At 38.3% G+C, this 19,176-nt stretch overlaps 1 protein-coding gene across 2 annotated transcripts; it reads left to right on the top strand.

The window, feature by feature from the left end:
- The first annotated feature begins 1,790 nt into the window (after positions 1-1,790).
- TMED6 (transmembrane p24 trafficking protein 6) lies at positions 1,791-18,844 on the top strand. 2 transcript variants are annotated; one of them, XM_072636442.1, is made up of 4 exons: positions 1,791-2,047; positions 15,767-15,893; positions 17,393-17,493; positions 18,434-18,844. In XM_072636442.1, the coding sequence occupies exons 1-4, from the start codon at positions 1,835-1,837 to the stop codon at positions 18,665-18,667; spliced, it is 675 nt and encodes a 224-aa protein (XP_072492543.1). In that variant the 5' UTR covers positions 1,791-1,834; the 3' UTR covers positions 18,668-18,844. The 2 variants fall into 2 exon arrangements, with proteins under 2 accessions (XP_072492543.1, XP_072492542.1); XM_072636441.1 differs by having other exon boundaries at positions 17,339-17,493.
- The last annotated feature ends 332 nt before the right edge of the window (positions 18,845-19,176 follow it).

Here is a 19,176-nt window from a genome sequence, read left to right as displayed (position 1 = left end):
GAAAAACGAGCAAATAGTCTGCTTCCATCTGCATTCAGACTCTACAGTTCTTTCTCTAGATGTAGACAGCATTTTCCATCATGAGTCCCTTGGAGTTATCTTAGATCTCTGCATTGCTTAGAAGAGCCATGTGTATGAAAGTTAGTCATTGCACATTATGGCTATTACTGTGTACAGTGTTCTCCTGGTTCTGCTCCCCTCACTTGGCATCAGTTCATGTAAGTCTTTCCAGGTTTTTCTGAAGTCTGTCTGCTCATCATTTCTTATAGCACAATAGTATTTCATGACATTCATATACTACAACTTGTTCAGTCATTCTCCAGTTGATGGCTGTCCTCTCAATTTCTAATTCTTGGCCACCACTAAAAGAGCTGCTATAAATACCTTTGTACATGTGGGTCTTTTTCCCATTTGTATGATCTCTTTGGGATACAGACCTAGAAGTGGTATTGCTGGGTCAAAGAGTACACACAGGTTTGTGGACATCTGGGCATAGTTCCAAATTGCTCATCAGAATGGATAGATGAGTTCCCAGTTCTACCAACAATTATTAGTGTTCCAATTTTCCCACATCTTCTTCAACATTTATCATTTTCTTTTTCTTTCATATTAGCCAATCTGATAGGTGTGAGGTGGTACCACAGAGTTATTTTGATTTGCATTTCTCTAATCGATAGTGACTTAGAGCATTTTGTCATATGATTATAGATAGCTTTAATTTCTTCATCTGAAAACTGCCTATTCATATCCATTGACCATTTATTGTATTCTTATAAATTTTACTCAGTTTTCTACGTATGTTAGAAATGAGACTTTTATCAGAGACACTGGCTGTAAAATTTGTTTCCCAGCTGCTTCCCTTCTAACCTTAGTTGCATTGGCTTTTGTTTGTGCAAAAACTTCAATTTAATGTAAGGTAATTCTGCTTTGACCATGAAATGCTTTCATGAGGGCTGGAGAAGGCTGAGTAGTATTAGTGGATGAAGGTGAGAAATCAGCAGAATCAAGGCTGTAAAACTGTGGGTTTAGGTATCAGGATGTGCATGTTTGGGCATTTAGCTTCTGGCTTTACACATGGAAGCCTTTTGTAAACAATATAGGCTTGGTATCTCATATGACTGTCCCCACTAGCCAATAATATTAATACCTCATGGCGTGTCATGGATATAAAGCTTATAACTTGCCTTTAAAGTTGGTCCAGTTGGTATTGGCCTGCAGAGTTCTCTCTTTTTCTCTCTAGCAGTGGGGTAGGAACATGTCACAACTTTCCCTCTCTGCCCCTGGGAAGAAACAAAGGCAGATTTCATATTTAGAATCCAGGATTGAGATGGGCCTCCTCATCTTTAGGTGTCTAACCCTTTGTTTAACAGTTGAGGGAATTTGGACCCAGGAAAGTTAAAGGAACAGTTGGGATAACAACTGAGACTAGAACTCAGCTTTAAGCTGGCAGTGTTAAACAGTAATAGAAAAATATACCCAAGAAAATTATTTGTTTATTTACTTAGAGATTATGCTCTAAATTTACTCATAGTTGCTCAAGTAAGTTGAAATAAAAAATTACAATTTGGTAAAAATGGATGGCAGTATGCTCTGTTTTAGCCAGTATCCAGTACTTAAAACCATTTTTTTTCTAAACTAGAAAGAACTGTAGGCCATTCACTTTAAATGTCCCATACTTAAAAGGCAATATGCATAACCCAAGATCCCTCAATGTGTGGGGAACTACAATTGGCAGAGAAGCAATGAGTGGAGTTAATTATTACCCCAACAGTCGTCAAAACTGATTGTCCCTGCTCTACTCCAAGCAAAGCTCCTGAATTCTGGAGGAAGCAGCATGTCTCCTTCGCTTTTTGTGGTTATAGTAGCATTCCTGAATCTGGAACTGTTGGCCAGAGGACAGAAAACAGAGCCCTTAAGTGGCCTCAGGGACCAAAGGCTTTTCCGTGGATCAGATCGCTATGATTTTGCCATCATGGTCTCCCCAGGAGGAACAGAATGCTTCTGGCAGTTTGCTCACCAAAGCGGATACTTCTACTTCAGTTATGAGGTGGGTCCCCAAGAAGCTTCCTTTGTCACGTAGGGGCTTTGATTGTTCTTTTAGAGGGAGACTGTTCCATTCACTCTGATATTACTTATTAGCCTGGAAGCTCTTTCTGATTGGAGTCCCCCACAAAAGAATTATTCATCACACCAATGAGAGTTGAACATATGGTATAAGGGAGAGGGCTTAGATCTTTCTTCCTCCATAGAAAGGAATCCAGATTGCCCTGTTCACTCTATTTATCTTGGGGGATTTTTTAATGTATTCAGATATCACCAGTGGAAAGATTCAACCAAATTGATTTGTTCATGGTATGTGTCATACAGATCCCAATTTTATATTATTTGAAATCATATTTGGGACTTGAAGGTTTCTAAATGGTACTGGCATACAAATGATTGGAAAGAATTTGGTATAAGATGGTACAATCAAGGCATCTGAGTTAGTGAAGAAACAACAATTAAAAATAGCTGAGATTTATATAGGGTTTAAGTTTCGAAAGCACTTTATGTACATTATTTCATGTGGTTCTACCCTGTGAGGTCAGGCTAGTCCAAATCCCCATTTAACCCAAGAGGATAAGTGCCTTACCTAGCAAGTGAGTGAGTCAGAAAGCACCAAAAAGGCCAGACCCTTTGAACTTTGAGTAGCTTTATAAGGCCACATATGCAACGGACTGAGTAAATTTGTAATTGTCTAATCCAAGGATCAGCAAACCACAGCCCAAGCACCTGTGTATATGGCTGTCGAGTGAGCTAAGAATAGATTTTACATTTTTAAATACAACCCTTGGCTCTAGTTTGCCAACCCCTGGTTCTAATCCAGTATAGTGACTGTTACATTCCCTTTGTTACATGTCACACATTCTCATAACAGGCTTTGAAAACCTTTTCCTTCCCAACTCCTGTTTGCGTAACAGGTTGTGTAAATCCCATTCCATGCTCACATACCTTGAGATTCAGCCGTTAGCATTCATCAAAGTTACTTCTTATCTGTGAAATTCCACAAAGGTATGTTACTCTACTTGGGAGTTCACCTTGTACCTCCAGTGAAGATGAGTTGCCCACGGTGTACTTTCTATAAGCATGGGCTGTTAAGCAGCAAAGGTGAGCCAAGTAGTGGTTGTCTCACATTTGAATTTAATGAGATAATTTAATTCTAAAAGATTCCAGCAAGGACCAAACAAAAAATTGTGCATATTGCCTGATAAGTAGCTTCAGTTCTAAGGGCGAGTCCACTTCATTACAGGCCATACTCTACCCTGTTTAATTCAAGGCATGTGTCATAGGAGGGTAACTCAATTCCATATCATCTGAAGTCAGCTGAGAATCATAAAGTCGACATGGAATCAGATGATCTGGATTCACATTCTACCTCAGATCTTTACAAGCTGTGTGATGAGAGGGGAGTCATTTAACCTAAATTTTCCTGTCTAGAAAATGAGTCCAATAATTCATATATTCCTGTATTAATGCAGAATTAGGAAGGTTCAGAATACAAAGGTCCAGCACAAGGAAACATGGAGGTCACAGGACAGTAAAACAACCCAGCTCTAGTGAGGGGACATAAAATATTAAATGTAGTTAGGGAGGATGGTGAAAACGGATCAGGTCCACTGGAGCCTCAGGTGTAATTGGGTACACACTGCTGAGAACCTAGAGGTTATGGGGCAACATCACTCCCCCTAAAACTAATAAATTGTGGTTGGTTTTAAAGGAGTCCTATATGGCAAAGTTCCCCCTTTGGGGGAAGGAAGCAAGGTTCTAGGTACTGGTGCCGAATCATGCTAATGGGAAGGAAGATTCATGAGAAATTGGTGGCTAATCAATATTCAACCTCCCTTACCTCTGGTGAGAAAGCGGTTTGGGGCTAATGTTGCTAATAATAATTTTACTACAATCTGACAAGGTGACTGAGGGTTTTTTAAGCTTCTCTGGGACTTCTTTAAGTGGGGTCACTATAACTACGTCACGGGGGATGTGGGTTCTGAAGAAAGCTCTCTGCAAACCTATATAAATTCTGTGTAAATATCCATTACCATCATGAATTCTGCTGAAAGAATGAACAAACCTCAGACACCTAAATGACCCAGTTCCTCAGTCTTCAAACTCTCATGACATACTCCTCTGCTTCATCTCAGCTACACACAGAGAGATGGTCAGGAACTTGACCCACAGGAGTTCAACTTCAAAGACAAAAAACTCTGACATTCCTTCTGTCAGATTACGACCTCTTATAATTCCCTCTCCCTCTCCCTTTCCCCTCCTAAACTCATTATATATCCTAATAAAACGTTTCAGTACTCTCTCTGAACATCATACACTAATATTATTCTCCTCCCTTCCCAATCTTGACTCTAGATCCCCACAGAGGCTCTTCTAAACCTCTCTTTAAACTTCCCACACCATTTCTTCTGTCTGCATTACCTCCTAGTTGTGGAGAGAAGAGGAGATCTAGGTATGATATGATATGCACCCTAGATCTGGGGAAAGCAGATTTCAAAGGATTCAAGGAAAGAGAAATAGGATCTCATAGACTAAGATATGCTGCAGGAGAAAAGTTACCTCAGGAGAAAAGGATGCTCAGAAATTAAATCCAGAAGACACAAAGAGAAAATTCCAGTGATGAGGGAAAACGGGTTTTGACAGAAGAAAATAATGTGACTTTTAAAAGGAAATATATAGAAGATGGAATCAAGGTCGTCAACTGGGTGAATATAAAATCATGGCACAGTCTTTTAAAGTAGCATCAGGTCAGTAAGCATTTACTAAATGTCTACTATGTGCCAGGCCCCGTGGTAGGTGATGGAGTGTTGACTAAGTGGTCCAGACACCTCCCCATGCTCCTTTGCAAAAGATTGGGGATTAGTGGTGAAAATGAGGGAGTGTGCCCCAGGGAATATCAACATCTTTACCCAAGATTTTTTCCATTTATTGACAAGTTTTACTAATTTAAAAAGCTGTTTTCTTGTTTATTTTTTTTTAAATTCATATTATAATAGATGCCTTCCTGGAAGGGGAGCACAGCTTTTTGACAAATTATCTCATACTTTTCTTTTTTTTTCATTTATTTTTAGTTTTCAACATTCACTTCCAAGATTTTGAATTCCAAATTTTCTCCCCATCTCTCTCTTCCCCCCACTCCAAGATGGCATGTAATTTGATTCATATTAACATTCATATTAAACCTGTTTTCACATTAGTCACGTTATAAAGAAGATTTAGAACCAATGAGAGAAACCACAAAGAAGAAACAAACAAAAAAAAGAGCAAATAATGTACTTCCATCTGCATTCAGACTCCACAGTTCTTTTTCGGGATGTGGACAGCATGTTCCATCATGACTCCTTCGGAGTTGTCTTAAATCGTTGCTTGTTAAGAAGAGATAAGTCTATCAATGTTAGTCACTGCACATTATGGCTGTTACTATGTACGATGTTCTCCTGGTTCTGTTCACTCGGCATCGGTTCATTCAAGTCTTTCCAGGTTTTTCTGAAGTCTGTCTGCTCATCATTTCTTATAGCACAAGAGTATTCCATTGCATTCATATTCCACAACTTGTTCAGCCATTCTCCAACTGATGGGCATCCTCTCAGTTTCCAATTCTTGGCCACCACAAAGAGAACTGCTATAAATATTTTTGTACATATGAGTCCTTTTCCCATTTGCATGATCTTTTTAGGATACAGACCTAGAAGAGATATTGTTGGGCCAAAGGGTATGCACATTTTTATAGCCCTCTGGGCATAGTTCCAAATTACTCACCAGAATGGTTGGATCAGTTCACAATTCCACCAACAGTGTATTAGTGTCCCTTTCCAACATGTATCATTTTCCTATTTTGTCATGTTAGCCAATCTGATAAGGTGTGATGTGGTATCTCACAGTTGTTTTGATTTGCATTTCTCTAATCAAGAGTGATCTAGAGCATTTTTTCATATGACTGTAGATAGCTTTAATTTCTTCATCTGAAAACTGCTTGTTCATATCCTTTGGCCATTTATCAATTGGGGAATGACTCGTATTCTTATAAATTTGACTCAGTTCTCTATTTATTTTCAAAATCAGAGACAATAGCTATAAAATTGTTTCCCGGTTTTCTGCTTCCCTTTTAATCTTGGCTATATTGGTTTCATTTGTGCAAAAACTTTTCAATTTAATGTAATCAAAATCATCCATTTTGCATTTCATAATGTTCTCTGTCTCTTGTTTGGTCATAAATTCTTTTATTTTCCATAAATCTGACAGGCAAACTATTCCTTGCTCTCCCAGTTTGCTTATAGTATCAGTCTTTACATCTAAACCATGTACCCATTTTGACTTTATTTTGGTATAGGGTGTAAAATGTTGGTCTGTACCTTGTTTCTGCCATACTATTTTCCAGTTTTCCTATCAGTATCTCATACTATTCTTATGGAGAAGATGCAGCAATGCAGACTAGGTGGATGGAGGCTGAGTTGGTCAAAAAGTAGAATTCAAAGAATAATCATTAAAGATCAAATCAATAAACATTTATTAAGTGCCCATTGTGTGCCAGGTACTGTGCTAAGTACTGGGTATACCATAAGAGGCCAAAGATAGTCCTTGTTCTCAGGAAAGCAAAGTCAAGGTGGCAGATCTCCAGTGGAGTACTCCAGAGGTCTGTGCTTGGTCCTGTGTTGTTTAACATTTTTATCAATGGCATAGATGGCATGCTCATCAGATCTGCCAATGACATTGAGCTGGGAGGGATAACCAAGACACTGGATGATTCCAAAGGATCTTAACAGGCTAGAGCACTGGGCGCTCTTTGAGGGCATGAACTATGTTTTTGCCTTTCTATCTCCAGGCTTAGCCCGGTGCCATTACATAGCATAAATACTTAATAAAGGCTTGACCTAAAAATTACCTGGGGAAGGAATTGAATGACTTTGTTCTGTTTTGCCCCAGAGGGCAGAACCAGCAGCAATGGGGGAAAACTGGAAAAAGGCAACAAGAGAAAGCTTCCCAACAGCTCAAGCTTCCCAAAAGGACAATGACCTACCTGCCTGTAGAGGTAGTGAGTTTCTTCCTTGGAGGCCTTTAAGCAGAGGCAGGGCAACCGCTTATCAGGTATGCTACAATGGGGATTTCTTTTGTGTATGGGTTGGCCTATGGAGGTGCTTTCCAACCCCCAGATTCTGTGAAGTCTACATCATCTGTCACCCAGATTACTCAATAGTCTCCTAAATAGTCTCCTTACCTCAGGTATCTCCCCTGTTCAATTCAACTTTCAACTGCCAAAGATTCCACATCTGCCAAAGTGATTTTCCCAAAGTGCAGGTCTAATGTTACTATCCAACTCAACAATGAATGAATGAAAAGTGCATTTTTGAAAGGCTTTACTATTTGTCAAGCACAGTGCCAAGAACCTGAAGTACAAATACCAAGGAAGTCTCTTTCTTTTGGGAGCTGTTGACCTGAAAACTTGGTTGAAGAAAAGACATTAGGCTAAAGGCATGCATCATTATTTAATTAGTTAATTAATTCCCTTTGAAGAAAACAGTAACATAATGCATTATGGAGTCAGAAAATTATTCTGACTGACTCAGTACAGAAACTGACTGTCTTAAATACATTTTACCATGAGAAAGGAACTCTCCTAGTTGAACAAATCATAAATTTAGTAAGACAAGACAATTAACAAAGTAGTGTCAATTGGTTTTATAATCCCAAGCTGTGTGAATTTTCTTTCTGTAGCATATGTCTCCATGACATAATATAAGGAGAAAATCCTACCACTCTGGTGACAAGCATCCTGCCGACACAGATAAAGGTACATTTAACAAAGTTTAAATTGAAATTACAACCCAGGACATCTGTGGGGTTTTTTTTTCTTTATCACTAAAATGCCAGGAGAAGGGTCTGGTAAGAAAGTTACTAAGTCAACCCCACTTGCCTCGCTGAGGCATTCTCTGAAATGCCTTAAGAAACTTAAGAAAACAAAAGAGACTATTAGGTCCAGACTCTTCTTAATTCGAGCTTTGGCCCTTATTAAAGTCCAAAATTTATATTAAATATTATCAGAGCTTATGTTACTGTAGGGGAATAAAGACACATGAGGAAATCATAGCCAGGGAGAGGCACTTTGGTCCAAAAGTTATAGGGATGGTGAGTGGGGCCAATGAGGAAGAAACTGACATACCCAAACAGGAACAAATGCAGAGTTGATTTGGCCATGGTTCATGATTCCAGAACTGAAGAGAATGAGGAAATGTAAGTTCTTCTGTGTATAAAGTCCATCGTAATCTGGCCCAATCTATATTTACAACTACCCTTTCAATGTGTTCCTTCCCTGAAAGAACTCTACAGTTTCATCTGTACCTTACACATGATACTGCATCTCCTGCCACTATGCGTTTCACCAGTGGTCCCCATGATGCATGGAATGGACTTCCTCCTTACCTCCATCTTATAGAATCTATAGTTCCTTTCAAAATTCTTCTGGTGACACCTTCATGAAAACATTCCTGTTCCCTTCAGCTGCTAAGGGCCCTCTGTCCAAAAAAAATTCACCAGGGTTCCCTGACTCTGAAAGCACACAACCCACTTTCTAGTTTAACCTGAATTATTAATATTTTCTCCCTTGTTTTTTTAAATCTAGACAGCAAAACAACTAATCAGCCCCTTATTTATAGCATTTTCTGATATTTGAGCTGTAAATGCTCACACTGAAAATTTAACAATTGACTCTCATGTACCAGTATAGGCTGACTCCAGCACACCTTTTGTTCATCAAAACACTTTCAAGGGGATCTTCAAAGCCAAAACTATTTTCATAATACTACTAGTACATTTGAATTTCCAATATTATAAATAGACATAACCCACATAAATAAAACCTTTTTCTTTTTTGAGGGGGATCCTCACTAATTTTTAAGACTATAAAGGAATCCTGAGAACTGCTGATATACACCATTGCCTGGAAAATGTTCCAAGACCATACATGCACTATGATGACACATTCTTTCTTCAAAATCCCTAGCTCTGGCCAACTGGCCTGAAGTCATGCAATGTGCTACTTAATTGAAGACATCTAATCCTGATATTGGAGGAGGAGACAAGATGGTAGAGTAGCAAGAAGAAATACAGCTAAGCTCTCCACAACTCCTCCAGATAGATCTAGAAAACACACTATATCAAATCCATGGGGAAATTCAAGGAAAAAAAAATCACGAGTCACTTTTTTGAACCCAGCTCAGTCTAAGGAAATAGAGAGGTCTGTGGAGACTATGATGGGGTCTAGCCAAAACTGGCCAAGTGGAACATTTCAGCATAGGGAGAGGCATCCACCAGGTCAAGAAGAGGTCCCTGATCCAGAACCAGGAATAACCTTGTGCAGGATTCAAGAACAGGTACCAACTGGCAGCTATTTTACTCACTATCCAGCTCCAGGTCTGACTGAGAAAGGGACAAGCCCCTAGGGGTGGTGTCCAAGAGTGAGGAACGGTTACTGCCCTTTGGTTGTGTACTGAGCAAGGAGCAAGTTCAGAATCAAGTAGCAGTACCTCAGAAGTAGAGTGGAGTCTCAGTTCCATCCTTTAGTTTGAAGTTTATAGAAGACCATCGAGGGCAGAAATTTCTGACCAAAGGGGAGCCTAGTTCTGTTATTCTGAACCAGAAGAGCATTCTAGCCAGCCAATAGTGGCTGAGTCAACAATAATCTACTGGAAATCTGACCAGGGTGAGTCCACAGTCGTATTACTTAAACCCAAACCCTGATCAGGAATGTGCAGAGGTTAGACCAGGAGGATAGCCATCAGATTTTGCCCAGAATCACCATTTTAAAAACACAGAAAACTTGTAGGTTCCCCAGACTGAGCTGTCTCTGAAGTCCTGGAATAACAACACTTAATATCCCCAATAAAGCAGCAACAGTATCAGCTCAGATATTCTCTCCATCAGTGCACAGAACTTGGCCTTGACATAAAGGCCAAAGACTAGACTTTGGCTGGAAGAATAAGGAAAAAAAATCCCACCATAAAAATCTTTAAAGTGACAGAGAAGCTCAAGATATAAACCCAGAAGAGAATAACTTCAAAACATTTACAAGAAAAGCCTCAAAAACACAGTCTGAGCACAAGTGCAAATAGAATTCCTGGAAAAAATGAAATACATTTTTATTATGCTTATGTACAAGTTCAGAATTCAAAAAAATAAGGCTGAATAGAGATTAGGATTCTAAAGTGGCTTTTATAGACAAAATTAAAGAAAAATAAATTCTTTTACATATTGCAATCTCATACAAACTTTAAGTTTTAAAAAAGTTTTTAAAAAATATAAATGAAATTTGACCACTAGAGGGGGGAAATGGAAAATAAATGAGAGTTATAGAGAAAAAGAACTGGAAAGAGCATTAATAGCTTGATACAAGACATGCAAAACCTTACCTGAAAATTACTGCCTGATAATTAGAATGGACTCAATAAGGATAATGATTCCATGAGACAAAAGAAATATTTTTTTATTTTTCAACTTTTTAATATTTTCCCCCAATTACATATAAAAACAATTTTAATATTCATTTTTTTTAAATTGAGTTCCAAATTCCATTTTTTGCTCCCTCTCCTCTTCACTCATTGAGAGAACAAGTAATTCAATAGAGGTTATGCATGTGCAGTCATGCAAAACATATTTCCATATTAGTCATGTTGTAAAAGAAAATACAGATCAAAAAACCCCAAGAAAAATAAATTTAAAAAATGCTTGGATCTGCATTGAGAAGTTCTTTCTCTGGAGATGGATGGCATTTTTCATCATAAGTCTTTTGGAATGGTCTTGGATCATTGAGACAAGAAATATTAAAATGAAGTCAAAAGACTGAAAGAAAATGTAAGGTATCTTATTACAATAACTGACATGGAAAGCAGATTGAGGAGAGGTAATTTAAGAGAGCTATGATCAAAGTAAAAAATATCTTGGACATTATATATCATGAAATCATAAACGAAAAATAGCCAGATTTCCTAGAACAGAGAGCAAAATGTAAATAGAAAGAATCCACTGATTACTTCCTGAAAGAAATCCCCAAATAAAAACTCCTGAAAGCATTATATCCAAAATCCAGCACTTTCAGGTTAAAGAATAAATGCTGCAAGCAGTCAGAAATAAAGAATTCAAGTACTGAGAAACTACAGTCAGGATCATGATTTAACAATCACTAGTATGAAGGACTGGAAACTTGAAATCTAGTATATGCTTAAGGCAAAAGATGTATGCTTACAACCAAGAATAGCTTAGCCAGTAAAACTGAGTACAATCTTCGATGGGAGAAAAATGGATCTTTAATGAAATAGACCAGGGGCTGGCAAATCATGATCTCCAGGTCAAATCTGATCTACCGCCTGGTTTAGCCTGTAAGCTAAATGGTCTATACAAAAACAGTTGGTGGGATGGATTTGGCTCATGGGCCATGATTTACTGAATGCTGAAATAGAGAATTTCTAAGCATTCCTGATAAAAAAGTCCAGAACTGCACAGAAACTTTGAAATTCTAACACAGAAGACAAGAAAAACACAAAAAGGTAAACAAGAGAACTAGCTTAAGGGACTAAACAAGGATAAACTGTTTACATTCTTATATGGGGAGATAAAACATGTATCCATTGAAAATTCTTATCATCATTAGGGGGTCACAGGAATCTAATTAGACAGAGGGCTTGGGAATGGTTCTGTTATGTTTTAATGATCTCAAAAGAAGACCGGAAAGGAAGGTGAAGAGGAATGAATGAGGGGGAGTGGGATGGGGGGAGAAGAGGCAGAGGGAAAGGAAAGATATGGAAAATTATCCTATAATAGCAATGTGCAAGTAGAAGTCTATACAAATGAGAAGGAAGGGGTGAGGGGAACAGGCAATACCTGAATCTTACTCTTACCTGAACTGGTGAAAGGAGAGAAGAATATATATACACACAGGTGAGTAAATGTAATGTTAACGAGAGTTAAAGATCTTCCCCATCCATTAATGGGAAGCTTGAATAGGGGAGATTTGTTTTGTAGGAAGGTCCACATCTTTTGTTAATTTCTAATGAGGGACAGGTTCTCAAGGTTGTGATGCCCTCTGGCTCTGTGTGTGTGTGTGTGTGTGTGTGTATATATATATATACTCTGAGGTGAGGTTTTGTTTTGGGGCTGACTCACTGGAAGTGTTTGTTTGGCCAGATGATAATCTGGGTAGCTGCTAAGGAGCCCCCTGGCTTTGAAAACCCAGATGGTGGTGCTTCTCTCTCTCTGCAAACCATGTATGTATGGTCAGACAGTTGGATCTGTCTGTTGATCTGTGACATATATATTGCTTTTGGTCAGACAGCTGGAAGCCCTGTCTGTTGGTCTTTGTTTCTCTGAAGTTCAGGGTGCTGACTTTTCCCTCTGAACTAAGTGAATGATACATGTGCTTGATTAAAGTAGATTATTGACCCCTCAAAAGTTGCCTTTCCTTTTAGAAAAGCAGATCTAAGAACCTGTACAGCAGGCCCTCCTGTGTATGCTGGGGTTCTTGCTGTTACAGTAAAGAAATACATTCCACTCAATAGGAAACAGGTGGGGTAAAGGAAAAGGGAGAGAGGGCAGTAAGAGGAAAAGCAAATTAAGGGAGTGATTAGTCCTAAGCAAAACAAACTCTAAAGAAGGTGAAAGGGTGACATAATTAGAGAAGCATGCAAGAAATTACCTGTCGGATTCATGGATGGGGAAGAGTTCATGATTCAGTTAGAGTTAGAGAAGATTACAAAAGGTAAAATGGACAATTCTGATTATATAAAATTAAAAAGGTTTTGCACAAACAAAACTAACAGCTAAAATGAGAAGAAAAGCAGGTAAATGGGTAAAAACAAAACTTTACAGAAAGTTTCTCTGATACATCTTTCATTTTGCAGACATATAAGGAAGTGATTCAAATGTATAAGAATAAGAGCCATTCCCCAATTGATAAATGGTCAAAGGCTGTGTTATGGGAGGAATATCTCCTCTTTGTGTTCATGTGGTTAGTTACTGCTGCTGAAATAAATCTACACCAAGGAGAAATAATAGAGCTAAAAATCTGGGTTTTATTATACTTGTGCACAGGTTCAGGATTCAAAAAAACAATGTTGAACCAAGATTAGGATTCTAAAGTGGTTTTTTAGACAAAATTAATGTCAGAATGATGGAGAAATATATTCTTTTACATATTGCAATCTCATACAAACTTTTAGGCTATAAAAGTTTGGTTTGTTTTTGCAAATGGATTTTTTAAATTTTATTTATTTATTTATTTTTGGATTTTGACATTCATTTCCATAAAATTTTGACTTTAAAAGTTTTTTTAAAAAATATATTCATAATCCCATACTTCCTTCAATGTCATAAAAGTTGAACACACTTAGTTAAACAGAGTTTAATTAAATTTCATACATCTCCTAAGGAAACAAACCTAGTTAAATAAACTCTATAGGGAAACTAAGTCAGGTTACTAATTAAACTACATTGAGAAGTTTCACAATGGACTAATTGAGAGGAAGGGATATACATGCCAGGAAGACTCAACATCAGGTAAATTCTTCCACAAAAAAATTTTTGTGGGTAGGTTTTAAAGATGCTATATTCCCTCCTTCCTCTCATTTAGTTTCTTATCTTAGGAATGTCAAGTTTTTCTTTAACACGATTTATTATTCCATGGGTCAGGTTTTAGTTGGGTGATATTATTAATATTAACAGAAGATAGACTTTTGATTAATCAAAAGTTGTAGGAGGAATGGCCCCAAATAATAAAAAAATTAATAAAAGGAAATTTAAAATTCTCATCACAATTATAAAGAGTTTTCAGAGGAAGAAATCCAAGTTATCAATAGTTACATGAAAAATACTCTACATTATTATTAGAGAAATGCAAGTTAAAACAACTCTGAGGTTCCACCTCACCCCCCTCAAATTGGCAGTTTACAAAAAAAGGAAATTACAACTGCTGAAGGGGCTATATGAAAACAAGTACATGAATGCATTGTTGTGTTGTGAACTGAAAAGCAACCTGAAACTATCCCCCAATGAGATCAAAGAATGAGGAAAAGGACCCAAATATACAAAGATATTTATAGCAGCTCTGAGAGGGTACTCCTCAACTGCAGAAAGGCTGCATAAATCACATTATAGCTATATGATGGAATACTATTGTGCTGTTAGAAATGATGAAAGGGACGGTTTCAGAGAAACCTGAGAACACGTGTACGAATTGATAAAGAGTGAAGCGAGCAGACCGTAAGAATGCACTAAACAGGGACAATATTGTAGAGACAAACAGCTCTGAAACACTGAGAAACACTGATGAGTGTAATGACCAACGCAGTCCCATAAGGCTCATAACAATATATGCTACTCACTTCCTAATAGAAAGAGGGTGGACTCAGTACAGATTGAGACTCTTGGCAGTGTACTTTCCAGGGTTGCACACGTTGATGATGAGGTTGACACACACGTTGCCAGAGATACCTCAGTGTTTGGGAGGCTCCAAAGGAAAGTATGGGAGAGAAGAGGATAAAACTGAAGGTCTACGTTGTTGACCTAATTGTTGAATGCCTGTGAAATCTGAACAGTCTACCAGCGCCATGACAGGAAACTGAATCGCTTCCATTTGAATTGTCTTAGGAGGATTCTGAGGATCACCTGGCAGGATAAGGTACCAGACACTGAGGTCCTTATTCAAACTAAACTGCCAAGCATTCAAACTCTGCTTCAGAGAGTGCAACTCTGATGGGCTGGCCACGTTGTTCAAATGTAAAACGTACACTTGCCAAAAAGACTATTTTATGGAGAACTCATATGGGGCAGGCGATCACATGGTGGTCAGAAGTGATACAATGACACTCCCAAGGTCTCTCTTAAGAACTTTGGAATTGATTGTGTGACATGAGAGACACTGGCACAGACCACTCAGCATGGCATGCCCACATCAAAGACGGTGCTGTGCTCTATGAACAAAGCAGAATTGAAATAGCTCAAAGGAAATGCAGGATGTGAAAATTTAGAGAACCCGCCCCAAAAGTTCACAAGGACTATTTGTGCTGACCTGTGGTAGATCATTCCAAGCTCCTATTGGTCTGATCAGCCACAGTCAGACACACTGAAACTTGATTCTAGCATAGTGATGTCATTTGGGTCTCCTTTGAGAACAGCCAACAACCAATATGAGTTTCATTTTTCTTTCTTTATAGGAGAAAGGTGGATTTTTAATGATTTGAAAAAAAGTGTATATATGTATGTGTGCATATGTATTATATGTATGTATGTATATATGTATGTATATATACTGACATTTGGACATGTCCAAAATAATGAGTATATGATGAAGGATATAAAAGCTGCTTTCAGTGCTACTAATCCAATTCAATACAGTGGGCCCTGTTTTGAAGATATCTAATGAAATTGCAGATATATCACCACTTAACTTTTCTTAAAGTGGTAAAAGGGTATAAATATGGCCCCAAAGCACAGTTTTGTAAGTTAAGTCCTGTTGACCTCCTCAGATGGGGCTTGCATTTGGTCACTATGGAATCTTTACAAATTCTCATGACTAAGTGTTATAAATCAATCCAATTCGACTAAGGTTTCTTCTACATTCACTATGCTCCAAGGCACTGTGCTAGGTATTGGTGACAGAAAGACAAAAATGAAAGTTCTCAGCTTTTAAGGAGTTTATACCTAGATACTCTTCTCCTTGTTCTATCCATCTTGGCAGGTTCAGCGGACAATGGGACTTTTACACAGCCGTCACATTACTGCCACTGCACATACTTCACAAGGTTTTCTCATTGATAAATCCCAGGATATCCGAGGCCAGATCAACTTTTCTACCAAAGAGACAGGTCTGTGCTCAGCAGTATAGTAGCCACTCATTCAGTTCATCGTCTTATCACCTTGATCTGTGGTTTCTATAGAGTTGAGTAAAATATCTAGGAAGGTATTGAGATTAAGGCTTTTTTCCTCCTAGAGTAATAGGGAAATGGCAAGTTCATTTAAACATTAAGTGCAAGGCACTAGGGATACGTGATGGTATAGAAAGGATAAAGGTGGTCTACTCATGTTCTTCCATAAACCTGTGAGCAGCAGCCACCCACAGCCTAAGTGCTTCCTTCATCTTTTAAAATTTCACAGATACCATTGTGACAAGGGCGGTGTTATATCTAGATGCTGTAAATACAAAAGCAAAGAATGAGACATCCATTCGCTGCCCTAAGGAGCTATATTCTACTGGGAAGAGATTTATTGTCATGAAGAAATAAATCAAAGTATACAAGGCAATTTCAGGTAGATTTGTTGTGATTTCGGTCACGTCCAACTCTACATGACCTCACTTGGGGTTTTCTTGGCAAAGATATTGGGATGGCTTGCTGTTTCCTCCTCCAGTTCATTTTATAGATGAGAAAACTGAAGCAAACAGAGTTAAGAGATTTGCCCAGGGTCACACTGCTAGTATAAATGTTTGAGGATGGATTTGAACTTGGGTCTTCCTGACCCACTCTATCCACCTAGCTTTCCCTTCAGGGAGATACGTCTCATAAAGGAGGTGAGTCTCGAGTTGTGCTTTGAAGGAAGATAGGAATTCTAAAAAGTTGATGTGGGGAAGAAGTTTTCCATGGGAAAGGAGGCAAAGGAAACCACTTATGCAAGGCATGGAAGGTGGAGAAAACCCAGCTCTGAAATCAAGGTAGGGAACAAAAGATCTTGTTAACTCAGCAAAATGCATGGTTCAAAAAAGCAGGCATATTCAGGAGACAAACTTTTGATTATTACTGACCAAGCTAACTCAGACTAAAGCATTTACTTTGTGCTAGGCACCATGCTAAGGGATACAAAAAAAGGCAAAGAGAATTCCCACCCTCCAGTAACTCATAATCTAAAGCAGGGAGACTGTGTAAACAACTATGTACCTACAAAATAAACAGGAAAAATTGGAATTAATCCCAGAGAGAAGTGAACTAGCATTGAGGGGGAATCTTTCAAATAGAAAGAGAATGAAATTTAATTAAATAAATGGTAATTATGCATTACTGAAAAAAAAAAAAGGAAATTCTTGGTGGGATGCAGCTATTGTACCCAGTATAAATGCTATTAAACTACACAGGGAGATGGTTTACTATACAGAATTAAATCAGAATGTCAATTGAATTTTTTTCCTTCCTAGGTGGCTTTAAAGAGTTTTGTATAAAGAATAGCAGACTAAAAGCCAGGGAATTAGGGGCGTATAAGAACCTTACTTGAGTAGTATTGGGAGACTGAAAACTCAGTATTCATCTAGCAATTCCTACAGGTTTTTACCAGCTTTGTCTGAACAATCAACACAACCATTTTGCTTCTGTCCAAGTGTATCTCAATTTTGGAGTCTTTTATGAGGGGGCTGACACGGCGAATAATCAGAAGAATGAGGAGAGACAAAAACTCAATGATACCTTGGATGCCATTGAGGTAATGAATGTGCCAAAGGGGGAAACATTTATGGACTGAGAAGGTAACTGCTTGTGAACACATTTTTTCCTAAAGGGAAAAGGAAATGGAAATGAAGTCTGGAGAATGGATGGTAGGAAACGGTTAATGAGGCCTTGTGGGCAAGATCTAAAATGGGATAGCTACTCAATGTTGGATTATCCAAGTCACTCACTTTGTTGTATAGAGGGTGCTTCAACCCCAACAGTAAATGTGAAATGGAAAGGCAGCCCACTGGGGAGAGAATGTCTTAGCTTTAGGTTACGTTATTGTTAAGGGGAACGCAATTTACCTTCAAAGGATTCAGAGGTAGCACAGAATAAAGATGCATCAGGGCAGCTAAGTGGAACAGTAGATAAAGCACTGGCCTTAGAGTCATGAGGACTTGAATTCAAATCCAGCCTCAGACACATGATACTTAACTAGCCATATGACCCTGGGCAACTCACTTAACCCTAATTGCCTGGGGGAGGGGGAGGAAGAAAGTGGATGCATTGTGCTAAGAGGGATGAGCAAGTCAGCAGACATAGATTATAGCCCTAGGTGGGCAAATCAGTTGATCTCTCTGGGCTTTGGTTTATTTATAAAAGGTAGAACCAGATTTAAAATTACATAATTTAAAATTACTCTTATGATCAGTGTCTAGAAGGAAACTGTATAAATATGTATTTCTGAAGAACTTATGGAAGATCCAGGCTTCTGATGCTGGCTTAACTCGTCATATAGGAAGTCTAAACATTTTGTGAATAAACATACCCAAATATCTAAGAACATTCTGCATATGCAACAACGTAGGCTGTTCACTTCACAGTGGTGAAAAACCTCTGCCCAGTGTGTAAGCTACATGAGATAGCTTGAATTAATACTGGGGTCCATCTACAAGAACCCTCTTTACTTTCTTTTTCATTTTCTTTCTCTGTAGGAGAGCACACGAAAGGTCCAGAGGAATATCTTTCACATGTGGAGATACTACAATTTTGCCCGCATGAGGAAAGGGTCTGACTTTTTCATTCTCCAATCAAACTATAACTATGTGAACTGGTGGTCAACAGCTCAGAGTATAGTTATTGTCCTTTCTGGGATCCTGCAGTTGTATTTCCTGAAGCGTCTCTTTAATGCCCCCCAAGTCACAGACACGAGGAAGCCAAGATGTTAAAGGCAGCACAAGAAACCAAATCCCAGTCCTTCTCCCTCCCCCTTTTTTACCAGGGCTCATCAAATCAGTTTTATGGTTACAGAAATTAACCAACTACACTAAATTGTTAAAAAAAAAAACCAGTCATCACTCACAAAGGACCCTCAGTGGTAATAAAAATAACCAAATTCAGAATTATTACTTGGCTTTAGGCGAGTCCATGATAAGTCCTTAAAAAGCTTGCGCTAAACAGTGCTGATAACTATTCCCATAGGTTCTACTGAGCATATAACCAAAGGATTTTTATCTAGAGCCTAAAGGAGTTGGGGGGTGGGGAGGAGGTCTAATGGTATATGAGAACGAGAATTCGTAGGAGATGTCTCAGCCAATATTAAGTAAAGATAAGGACCTTATCAAAGTTTGAAAACATTTTGTCCTTCTATAAATGATATCTTCTGAATTAAAGATAAGTAGATTTGCAAAGCAATAATCTGCCTAAAATGTGGGTCAGCCCTTCTGTGGCTTTATAC

Source organism: Notamacropus eugenii, chromosome 1, assembly GCF_028372415.1.
Source record: "Notamacropus eugenii isolate mMacEug1 chromosome 1, mMacEug1.pri_v2, whole genome shotgun sequence".
NCBI classification, from domain to species: Eukaryota; Metazoa; Chordata; class Mammalia; order Diprotodontia; family Macropodidae; genus Notamacropus; species Notamacropus eugenii.
The sequence above is the reverse complement of the archived record's forward strand: the minus strand, read 5'-3'. Positions and strand labels throughout refer to the sequence as shown.

Bases quoted from the DNA above. Each gene is read 5' to 3' on its own strand.
- TMED6 (XM_072636441.1), top strand. From the start codon at position 1,835: ATGTCTCCTTCGCTTTTTGTGGTTATAGTAGCATTCCTGAATCTGGAA. The intron at 2,048-15,766 runs GTGGGTCCCCAA...CCATCTTGGCAG, and splicing joins ACTTCTACTTCAGTTATGAG to GTTCAGCGGACAATGGGACT. The intron at 17,494-18,433 runs GTAATGAATGTG...CTTTCTCTGTAG, and splicing joins ATACCTTGGATGCCATTGAG to GAGAGCACACGAAAGGTCCA.